Here is a 12,366-nt window from a genome sequence, read left to right as displayed (position 1 = left end):
GACGAGTCGAGCAGGACGTTCAGCTGATGGTAATTGTTACGCCCTTCGCATTATAATACAGAATTTTTGGGTTTTTCAAGAATCCTGAGCGGCACTAGCTACGACGCCCTTCAGACCGAAACACAGTAATGTTTACATTAATGCTTCACGGCAGAAATAGGCGCCGTTGTGGTACCCATAATCTAGCCGGCTTCCTATGCAAAGAAGCCTCCCACTGGTAACTCTTCTCAGATCTGAGGCAAATCATTTCGAATAGATGTCAGATACTGACTGTAAGTGAAACAAATTTAATCGAAATGTTTGCACCACCAGAGAGAGCTATCTAAACAATTTTTAAGTGACCCCGCTTCAGAAAAGATTCCATCTCGGTGCAAGTTTGTGGCGATAAAGACCTGAGAAGGCTAGGAAAGAAAATACAGTTTTACAAGTTTGATGTCTGTTTGCACAAAATGCCGGCTAGATTACGGGTACCACGACGGCGTCCTTTTCTGCCGTGAATCAGTAAACGGTCTGAAGGGCGCCGTAGCTAGTGACATTACTGGGCAAATGAAACTCAACATCTTATGTCTCAAGGTGACGAGCGCAATTCTAGTGCCACTCAGAAATTTTTGTTTTTAATAATAATCCTGAGCGGCACTGCATTATAATGGACAGGGTGTAACAATTACAATCAGCTGAACGTCCTGCTCGTCTCGTCCTTCATTGTCATTAAAAAACCCAAGTGGGAGAACAACATGGAAAGACCAAGACAGAAACGATTGTACCTCCGATGGTATACAGTCGCCTACATTGATATTACATTGTCACGGTGGAGTTTACTTCGTCGCTCCCCGTGGCCTCTTCAAGTAATACCCTGTATATTTTCAGCGCATTAGGACACCGGTAAGAGGTAAGAGATTTTAGATTAATGTAATAGAGTTTGATTCAAGGGGAAATAAAGATAATGCGAGCACGCTATTTTATTTGCCAATTGATATGTCTTCACATCTCAGAGGACTTTACAGAAAAATGGTAACGCCGCGGTTAGGCTACCTAGGTTTAAGATCACAAACACCTAAAGTACTGAATTATAACATGCTGTGTATTATGGATGTCTAATCTCTGGTAAATACATAACAGCTAAAATTTAATATACATAAACAATTTGAAGCGCTGCGATTAGTACACACATTGTTCACGATCGAATTATTCGCCAGATTTGTGTAGTCACAATTCGCAAATGGTGCCAACGACACTAAGTAGCCTAGTTAAACTCTCTAAGAAAAAAGCGATTCACTCGATTGTATGAAACGTGCAGTCATGAATCTATCATTCATTGATGACGGCTATAATCTTGTAAAAAACGGAGATGGCCGATATCCACTACGTTCGGTTTCAAACTTAGCCGGATTATACTTCGTCGCCCAACTGTAATTACTATTTCAAACTCATGTCAAATCTCACTGCACGTTTCATACTAAACTAAATTTTAATTTTTACGTGTGTTCGTATGTCTTGTGCAACTCTCAGGTTCCAACTTAAATTTTTGTTTTTTGATATAATATTTTTTTTGAAGCCAGAATATAAATTTTGGTTACAAATTTAATTACTCCAGAAGTGAAGGGATATTTCTTTAAAAATATCAAAATTGTTTCTCTTCCGTGAAATTGTTGATTCACTCTAAGGTAAAAATTCCTATGGATTTAAAGAATTTATTTTCATTCTAATTATCTAGCTAAGTAAGTGTATTATCGGCACACAATCGCAGCGCAGTCGCTAGCGAGACTGCGACAGCATAAGGCCGCCTTATACACGAGGTACCGGAGCGTGTGACTGATGCATTGGGAAGGTGTGGACTGTGCCCCTATGCTGTCATGTTCAAGCTTTCAAATCCCTGCCCACTACAGCTGAGCAGAGATTTTAGCAAACCTATTGGTAAATTTGGCACAGATCCGCTTCGCACCTGTCCATTCCACTTCAGTGGCCAAGCAGCCTAACTCGTGAAAGACACACAGGAATAATACAAATAAAATCACAAAACCAAGCATGAAAAGTTAGCCCCGACCTTGACTAGCTACTTTCGTTATCACAGCCCCAACTAACAACACTGAATGTATTTATAGTTTCCAGTCTTGTACACATTCACCATAATAACTAAAATATATCTTTAGGACCTTATTTTTAAAAAGCTGAGCGTTTCTTATACAAAACAAAACGCGCGTTTTATTGAAACTATTACATAATGTATTCAACTCTTAGCTTTCTATAAATAAGGCAATAAACATAGATACATATAAGTAATCACATCTTAAATATATTTTGTCACTTCCAAATGTTTTAAACACGTTAAACACTGCTTGAAAGTTTCTGGCATTATCTAAAAGCTCAAATAGAATTTTTTCATTTCTTCTACTTCTCACGTTGACAATGTTAGCTGCCGTCACAAACCGCTGTAGCGTCATTTAAACGCCCGCTTGTGTGGCGAGGCTTTAGACGGCCATCTGAACGCTCCGCCAGTCCCTGTCGGTGGGTTCCCGCTTCAAGTGGTAGGTCATACAGGGCTGGAAGTTAACGTGTATGGTGACGGGGTGTAAGGGCGCACTCAACTGAACGGCCCGAGCGTCTAGGGCGTCGTACGAACCAAGGTGACGCGTCAAGCACGCGTAATCGACGCTCAATGGCACGTAGTATTTACCTGTAACATAATAATACCTTCATTATTTCTTATATGTTAATAATGGAGAACTAACAATCTGATTGGGAATGGAGCGACCGCCCTCAGGCTATTAAATAATAAGTTTAGTTAATATACTTTGTAAACATATTTTTTGATGTATCTAACAAAAAAAAGCCCGCTGCGTTTATTGCGGCCATTCTGCTCAGGTCTGAGGCATTGTTTTTGGAATGGGTGGTAGTTGTTCACCTTTAATAAGTGATGTCACATTATATTTTGTATAGAAATATTTGAATTTGAATAACACTCAGTAACAACATATAACAAAACAAGGTATATTTGTGGTAGTATTTTGCGAGGTCATTTTTGCCCAGCGATTTATGAATAACATTGAGAATTGTGAATACTAAGTACTTATTGGCGAGTTAGTCCGTACTATATACGTACTTAGGTAAAGTGTATAATGGAAATTTGTCAATAATTTACTATAATTGTCTTGGATAATGTTTGCCATTGTTGTTTATTTTTTACATCATAAATGTGTCCAGTAATTATAACTTATTTATTTAGTAATTTTAAAATAACGGTGCATAACAGTTCCGTATATCCTTAAGTGATAAGGAACACACATGCAAATTACTATTAAGAAGTACTATCATACATACCGAGTGAATTTAAAGCGAAAACCGGCACAAACTGCGTGGGCGTCGGTTTGTCATACTGGTGTTGATGTGGAGACTCGCTCGACGTGTCCTGCGACACAGATGTTATGTTAACGAACAGTAAGGACGAATGACAAACAGTCCATCAAAACATTAAAATAGGGTTAATTTTGTGAGAAGTCCCAAAGTGTATATCATCTCATTTGTTTTTATTACGAAAATGGGCACTTGAGCAAGACGTCACCTGATAGGATAAGTACGCCTTGCCGCTCTCGGGGTTCTCGAATAATCCCAAAATTCTTAGTGGCATCGCAATCGCTCATCGCCTTAAGACAAGTTGTTAATTCTCAGAAATTTCATGAGCTACGGCGCCCTTTAAACAGTAAAATACATTTTTTTTGGAAGAGTGATCACCGCCGGCCACATTCTCTTGAATCAGAGGAGCGTTGCCAGCTTTTTGGAAATATTTAGTTATTAATAGTTATAAAGAGTGGATTCCGCATAGCATTAACTTTTTTTGTATTTTAAATACTAAACCACTAGCTGATAAAATTGATTACACAATATCGGGCTATCAGGTCCTCTATACGCTAATATATTCTAAGTTTGTGGCTTTTATTAAGTAGATTAATATATCATAGGTACGATTATATATTATTTATATATGACTTTCTTAATGATACCACAGATTGGGAATGGAGTGACCGCCCTCAGGCTATTAAAAAATAAGTTTAATTGTACAATATTACTTTGTAAACATATTTATTCGATGAAAAAAAAAGCCCGCTGAGTTTGTTGCGCCCATTCTTCTCAGGTCTGAGGCATTCATTTTGGAATGGGTGGTAGTAGTAATAAAAATATTTGAATTTGAATTGTTCGATACTTGATGTTCTTGTAGGGCCCCTCAATGACTTGCTACTTATCATATGCGTCGTGGGTACCTGCGGCGAGGTGTCCCTGGCGGAGGTGTCCTCGGTGGAGCCGGAGGTGGAGGTGGTGGAGGTGGAGGTGGTGGAGGTGGAAGGTGTGGTCGCAGGCTTGGCGGCGCGGCGCCGCTTGTGTGAGTACAACTTGGAGTGAATGTGTCCGCGAACTTGGGAGGCCGCGGCCTGCTAACAAAAACGGAACAGAGTATAGAAAACTATTTTATTTATTTTCTCAAAATTGATAGTTTTTAATTCCCCGGAAAATAATATCGCGCTGGGAGAGAAGAAATTCGTAAGAAACTCCCAACTTAACTACCAGTACTTTTACCAGTGGGAAGCTCCTTTGCACAGGATGCCGGCTAGATTATGGGCACCACAACGGCGCCTATTTCTGCCGTGAAGCAGTATTGTGTAAACATTGCTGTGTTTCGGTATGAAGGGCGCCGCCTAGTGACATTACTGGGAAAATGAGACTTGACATCTTATGTCTCAAGGTGAATAGCGCAGTTGTAATGCCGCTCAGAATTATTGGGTTTTTCAAGAATCCTGAGCGGCACTACATTGTAATCGGCAAGGCGTACCAATTACCATCAGCTGAACGTCCTGCTCGTATTTTCCTTTATTATCATAAAAAAAATTAAAGTTTTGTCTAAGCTTAAAGGTTTTAATGGTTCGAGAAAATTACAGCCGGTATTTGATTCATCAATGTTGCTGGCAAGAATTTTCTGCCAACAATAGTCAATATTGAGGGTAGAATTATGCATTTTGACGTAACGTCCGGTGGTCGAATTCTACGGATGGTACCAACCTGCACAGCTCATAAGGACTTTCCTTTATATATATACATAATGAATTTATATACACACTTTTTGATCATACATACACAATATTGTGAGAGATTCGAATTATAATATTTTATTCAAAATAAGTTTATTTCTGTTCATGGTGTTAACATTATGGTTATGACAGTTTCTAGCAAATTCACTTATGTGCCTATGAACATACATTACATTATCAAGAATATATTAAGAAGCAACCGTCAAGTTGTTAATCTCTTTAATTTTTGCTCTCAATGATACTTTAGGACCTAGGCTATAAATACCGCGAATAGCGCTCTTCTGCAGCATAAACATGGTATTAATATCGGCTGCACTATCCCATAACAATATACCATAGGACATAATAGGTACTATGGAAATAACTAAAGTATACTTGTCGCGCCATATCAATGTCAGTTAATTGTCTAATTTTTTTTATATTATGTAACGTAAAATTAAGTTTATTAGCCAATTCTTCAAAATTGCGAGGGTCCCATTGTAATTTGGAATCCAGAGTAATGCCAAGAAATATAGCAGATTCCACCGGTTTTATCACCTCTCCGTTTAACATTTGGTACAGTAAATTTTATATATTTAGTTTTCTTGCTATTTAACAATAGTTTATTAGCGCTAAAACAACACGATATCAGATAAACTAGATAGATAGACTTTACGGCCGTTTTCGATAACCTGTCTATCCTTAGTTTAACTTACTAGAGGTAGACAAAACTATCCTTTTATGCTTACTTACATTTCAATAACCTATCGACAGATAGCATTGGACTAACTAATTTAGGACATAATTATATAAGATTTTGTCATTAAACAGTGATAGCAATATATCCGTAACTAGAGATACGTTATATATACGATAAAATATAAATATTTTGAAAATATTGCTAAAAGGGCCATCTAATCTATAGGATTTATCAAGTTTCTTTCATAAGCAATGAAAAATACTTATTTGATCTTATTTATTGATATTTATATTTGGCGTTGGAAGATAAATGGTGTTTAGTTTAACACGACAGAAGTGGAAACTTCATTAAGGCGAGGTTAATAATTTTCTGGTTGCTCTGACTTATCGCGCTGAACTTCGATCGAGTCGAATCGAGCCGACTTTATCTGAACGAGCGTTCCATAGCTGAACGTAACAGATCAGTCTCATGCAATACACACAAAATCCATAAAAATGTTTCCAATTAAAAAAAAAAAAACACTTTATGTTTGCTTATCATGGTGTCGAGTTATTAGCACTGGTATATTTTTTTCCAAAGTTACCTCGTTATCCTGCGATCTCGAAAACCTCCTTTCTATGGAGTTCTTGAACTTGTATGAATGTAGGAAGTCCTCCCCGTGGTCCAGCTTACGCACCTTCCGCAGGGTCTGATCTCGCTTGAGCCGTGGTCCGTCCAGAGGAAGTGCTGCCACGTCTTGTGCAGTGACACCGTTTTCTTCTACGCATACTGGGTCTGCAACAACTGAAAGTTGCCATTTTAAAATCAGTAATTAAAAAATATCCTAGTACGAATTCTATTTTTGTCTTTCCTATTAACAAGCGACGTCTCTTAGCAAACCCCAGCAATCAAGATGTTCACAGAGCACTGTATCTTTCTACTAGGACAATTCTAGTAGGTCTGCATTGCACGCGGCCAAATAGTACCGAGATGATACTGGAGTGCACCAGGCAAGAGATTAGAGAGATGCTCCAAAGGTGGCCGGACCTGCGGCCAACTAGAAGAAGTATTGTCTATTGGCTATTATGACCACCAGTTTCTTCGAAGCTAATTTGCCTGTGCCGTCCAAGTTCCAGATTACCGCGGAATCGGGAATCGCTTGATATTTTCAGCACCAGTATTCCAATACTAGACGAGGTACAAGGATGTCGAAGAGCGCTGGTACCACACTTATGTAATGATTCAAAATCAGGAAGAATCATTGAGGAATCAGGTCGGTCGCTCCTATTGCGTCACATTGGTAGAGAAATCTGTAGTACATTATAATAGGTAATAACTATTTATATACCATACCTCGATCAGATCAGCAGATTCTGCTGTGAAGCCGCTGAAGACCCATAACACATCCTACTGGAATGCGAGGCCTTTACCACAATCAGGTTGGAGTACCTTAAAGTACTTTTACTCAAAGTAAAGGGCGTGCCCTGCCTAAGCCCTCTGAGGATCCTACGCCCCTTAGAAGTAATAGGTCTTGAGGATATAATTGAAGACAGCACAGTAAGGGCACACGTTTTCCACATCTCATTTTTTGATATATGGAGTTGAGGGTAGGTGAGCTATCGCAAGCAGGAGGCACAATAGATCCTAGGATTTAAATGTATTTTAATCTCCAAATTATAATAAAAAAAATGAAGAAATACCTCGATCGCACTCCATATGATACGATTCCAAGGGCCTCTCCGGTACTAAGGGTTCCCGTGGGAATACAGGTGGCGGTTTAGGATGTTGGATGACCTTGACCGCGTAGCCGTGCGAGCTCCCGGACGAGCTGGTGGTCTCTGATGACGAGCCAGCGTGTAGACGGGACTTCTCACGCAGACCATTCGCTGGAATCAAGTACTTACATAGTATACTCTTGTAAGCTACTGCATGTGTATTGATAGTAATACGACCACGCCCCCGTGCGACTGTTCTATGGGATTCAAAGTAACCCTATTAGTAAGATTGCGCTGTCCTTTCTTTTGTCTATCATCGAGTTATTATTATTATTATTTGAAGAGAGTGGCTATTTCCTAGTCCAAAAGATTCCTAGTAACACCGCGTCCAAAATTGAACTATTGTGTTCGCCACTCATACTAAAGCTCGTCGTCAAGCCCTGCCGCCTTTACGAACCGCAGTAAATCCTTGATGCGAGTGTTGCAAACACTATCTGGTGGCACGAAGTAGTCGCCAAAGATTGTGTTACGCTTATGCATTAGTGGGCCGCAGTCGCAGAGTAGATGAATAGGCAAACGCCTAATCATCCTTCAGGATGATGAAAGGTCATCGAAAGATCATCGAGTTAGTAAGTTCTCATAAACCGCTGTAGTTGGTTGAAATTTAGACAGCGTCTGTGTTATTAGTAACCGCAATGTAAAGTTACAACAAGATTTGAATTACTTATCCCTGTAATGTAGTTCTGTAGTGACAAAAGTAAGATAAAGACAAAAAGTTTTAAATTTAGAACAACTTTACTTCGAGACTTAGCATATACTGGCGTATAATTTATAATTGATCTGACAGCCCGATAATGGATGAGCATTGATCATAATATAAAAAAATAATAATGATATGATATGACGTTAAGCTCTAACTAACGTTGGTTAAATTAAATAAATATATATAGAACCGGCACGTGCTAGTTCGTTTAGGTTAGACAGTAAATTGACAACACGAGATCTTTATTCATTATTTGGTATACAATTTATAACCTTATAACTTATAATGGCATAGTTTAATTCTATTAAGAACCCGCTCAATTATAAATATAATTTTAAACAATACTAAAACGAAAGCTGCATTGTGAAGTTACTTTACTGCAAGCCGATCTGTTTGTAAAATCTAAAACCGCTATACTTAATGATTCTTATACTCGTATGTTTAATTATTCTCGACGTAATATAGTGTTAATTATCTGACATCCTCAAATCTCACAATCTTCACCGCCCAATCGGATTAAAATCTAAATAGAATATTTTCCTAGACGGGTTCTATACACGCTGCTGTCACCGACAATAATTGACGTCAGCGGGTGACGTAAAAGGATTAACTCAATTATTTTCATAATCTAATGATGCGAAGCGAATGCACGTGTTTAAAACGAGACTGAACACGTGACGCGCGTTCACCGTCCTTAATAACAAGTATACTCCAACAGATAGCTAACCGACTTGTATAATACTGTTTGTTGCATGGAAATATACGTTAGGTCTGTACTGTCGCTGTCTACCTAATCCTGGCAAATTTTGCGACAATATGACACATTTAATTCTATTAATAATTGGGTCAATTATTATGATTACTCTTTCTAACGGAAGTATTAAAATCGTCCTCAGTTCTGACAGGTGTGCATATCATATAGGCAATTAGGCAGTGCCTACCTTGTTATGAACCTGAATAAATAACTATATTTATTTAGGTTCATAATATAAGGTAGGTTCATAATATAGGTTTATAATATATTTAACACTAGTTAAAGTTAATTTGGTTTAATTTGGTTCCATTATTTTATAACTAAACTTCTATTGAAACCCCATTCATAAATCTTCCTAAATTCCTACGGTTACCAAACTTCAGACTCAACTACGACTAGTTAGATCTACCTTGCTAGAAAAGCAATTGCACGACCCTGAGTTCTGACGTGGTTTGCCTATGTAGATAGTCACTTTAAAAATATAACATATTGTTTAGATTTACAAGTGCGACATCTCAAGTCAATTTCCTAATATGCAAATATTGGGGTTGAGCAGTTTATCAACTGTAAAGTAGATCCTGTAGATGAAGCCACAACCTGAGGGTTGAACAAAGCAAACAGAATTTTTTAACAAGGCGGTACTCGAACGGTTAGCTCAGTTAGTTAGAGCACCGGCACGGAACGCCGGAGGTCGTGGGTTCGAATCCCGCATCGTTCATAAAATTTTGTTTTTCAAATTTTATTTGTGTATGTAGAGAGTATCAATGAAAGTAAAGTGTGTAAGTCCGTAAGGTAAACTGTGGTTAAAATTGTCTAGCTCTAGGCGTATATCAACGATTCAATCGGGAACTATCTGTAAAAAGGCTCCTTCCAAAGAACAAACAATTTGGAAGCGTATATACTATTCAACTTTAACGTACTTTCATTTTCATTTCAAAAATAGTTCTTAACTTCATGATTTTAATTGATAAAATGTGCCTTACGTTTGGTGCAGACCATAGTTTCTCAACCGTATTTTGCTCACCGCCCACTTTGAGAATATGTTTTTTTTTCTAGAGTATTTTCGTGTATTTTTTAGCCTTTTTAGACTACATTTTTTAATCTACCCACGCCCCATCTCAATGCCCCCTAATTTTGTCTGGGTCTTCTACTGCCACCCCGAAAGTCTCAAACGCCCACAAGGGGGCGTTATCGCCCACGTTGAGAACCTATGGTGAAGGCTGATATCTTTATTCCTTATTATAAAACACGTGATGTGTACGTAGTACCTATAAATATACACACCACGTGTTTAATTTATATCGATACAAATAAACCTCCACGTGTTCCTGAGAAATAGCACGGGCAGACGAAGAAACGAATTCAGGGTCAATAAGTTGGATTTATTTCATCTAAGGTTTATAAATACTAGTTGCTGTTAAGCGGCTTTTGCTGGTTGAGTTGGCGGCTGTATTTTGATGATTTTTTTGTGTGTTCCAGTGAATTTGAGATTGGTTTAGATTTTAGATTCTCAAATCCGTCCATACAATATAATTCTCTTGCTCATGTGTAGGTGAGTGAACTTCTCCTAACGGGTGGACAGATTTTTCAAATTTAAGACGTGTGTACAGGACAACGTGTTGCGTGTCCACTAGTATTAAAATAAATCTTTAGGTCAGCAAATTGCTGCGTACTGTAATAAGGTATAACAGAGCCCTGACATGACATACCGTTGCTCACGTGCTGGCTGTGTCGCTGCAGGTGGGACGCCAGCTGCACACAGAGCCCGTCGCCAGGTCCGAAGCCCTGGACCTCCACCAGGAAGCGCACGGCCTCCCCCACCGCCTCCTGGTAGCCGGCGCGGTACTGATCCTCCACCGCCTGCCTCTCCGCTGCTACAAAACAACCCCCGATGCAATCCGGCGGCTGACGCTCGAAAACATTAGAATCCTTCAGTTTGCTTATCCGTCTCTACAGCTACACTTTTGGTTTATACTTGGTCACATACGATTCAAACGATACGGTTGGTCACATGTTGCACGTCAGAGGAATGTTCGAAATTATTCATTTGATGTCAAAAATACTTTCACAAATATTCTGATTGGAACCGCAGGTTAGATAAATCTAAGTCAATTTAAAACACTACTGAAAATGTAATTAATTTTATTATGTTAAGAAGTATCTAAAAGTAAACTTAGTTATTACCTACTCTTTTAAAATATCGTTAGGGCAATAAACTACTAATAAACTATCGAATAAAATAAGTTTTATGTTTATAGCCATCATAGTTTTATGATAATATAAAACAATTCATATAAAAAAGCCTATTTTTCAAAAAATAAATCTATCGAGATTTTTTTTCGTAATCGTATTTTCGAAACTGCAGTAATTTAGTTAAAGAAATGAAGATAAACAATATGTCAAAAAATTTGACCGTAGTATTTGTAGAAGTATTTTAAGTAGATTTTCAAAAATGTTACTTTTTAGGACTATATCGCGTTAACTGATTTCGGTAAAGTACGTTAACATAAACAGTAAATTATTATTTTACTTTCAGTAACAGATACAGTACAGAATTTAATATTGGTACATTGAATTAAAATATTTAAATATTACTTGGATATTGACTAATTGCCTTTACTTTTTGGCGGGCGTCAATTTTTCTTTAGTACTTATATTATGTCGATACACATAATAAACACAATAATTGATCCTTCAATTTTTGTATTATAAAAAGAATAATTTAAAAAAAAACTCATAAACACGCTTTGGTTGAGAAAATAATGGTTGAAATTTAAACTGACCATATATTCCAGCCTTATCGACGATAGATGAAAAAAATATATAAAATAAAAAAATCTTATTTTGCAAATTGAAAAATAGAATTAACTTTATCAAATTAATGCATTGTCAACGGTTCTCGATAAATTTGGCCGTTTAAAGTGGGTCAAAATCGCGCCCAAATGAGTCGGTTACAAACAAACATACATACAGGTGAAGGTAATAAAAAGCGTGTAATGATAAGATTGGCAATTAAAATATTTATGAATCGTAGACCCAGTTTTGGTTTCTTTACGGAACGGTAAAGCGAATAGTCTCAACAGACCTGCTGCGCTTTTATAATTGGCTGAAGACGATTAAAATTTTACAAAAGTGTAGCTGCCGTAGTATCGTATTATAAATTATAAGCCTTCAAACATTTGTAACAACTAGAATAATATTCAAGTAATATTACAATAAATTGAAAGATTATTAATCATATAATATGGAAGCGTCTGAAGAAAACTATGTAGACGACACGACCGACAGTCGAGACAAAATATCATAACATACATAATAATGATAAACAATATGTACAGCTAATTGGTGTCAGTTTGATTCCGCTAATGTTTAATTAAATTGTATAATTCATCTTTATT

General features: G+C 37.5%; 1 protein-coding gene across 4 annotated transcripts in view; it reads right to left on the bottom strand.

Moving 5' to 3' along the window:
* Positions 1-1,490: 1,490 nt before the first annotated feature.
* Positions 1,491-12,366, bottom strand: part of LOC126976340 (transcription factor cwo) — a 29,561-nt gene continuing 18,685 nt past the window's right edge. Inside the window, exons 4-9 of one of the 4 annotated variants that reach the window (XM_050824666.1) lie at positions 10,678-10,842; positions 7,437-7,622; positions 6,341-6,540; positions 4,257-4,427; positions 3,319-3,406; positions 1,491-2,674 (exon numbers count right to left, since the gene is read on the bottom strand). In XM_050824666.1, coding sequence (XP_050680623.1) covers positions 2,469-2,674; positions 3,319-3,406; positions 4,257-4,427; positions 6,341-6,540; positions 7,437-7,622; positions 10,678-10,842 — 1,016 coding nt within the window. In that variant the 3' untranslated portion in view covers positions 1,491-2,468. The remainder of the gene's footprint in view (positions 2,675-3,318; positions 3,407-4,256; positions 4,428-6,340; positions 6,541-7,436; positions 7,623-10,677; positions 10,843-12,366) is intronic. The other 3 variants (XM_050824742.1, XM_050824821.1, XM_050824901.1) reach the window with 3 other exon arrangements.

This window comes from Leptidea sinapis, chromosome 1, assembly GCF_905404315.1.
Source record: "Leptidea sinapis chromosome 1, ilLepSina1.1, whole genome shotgun sequence".
NCBI classification, from domain to species: Eukaryota; Metazoa; Arthropoda; class Insecta; order Lepidoptera; family Pieridae; genus Leptidea; species Leptidea sinapis.
The sequence above is the reverse complement of the archived record's forward strand: the minus strand, read 5'-3'. Positions and strand labels throughout refer to the sequence as shown.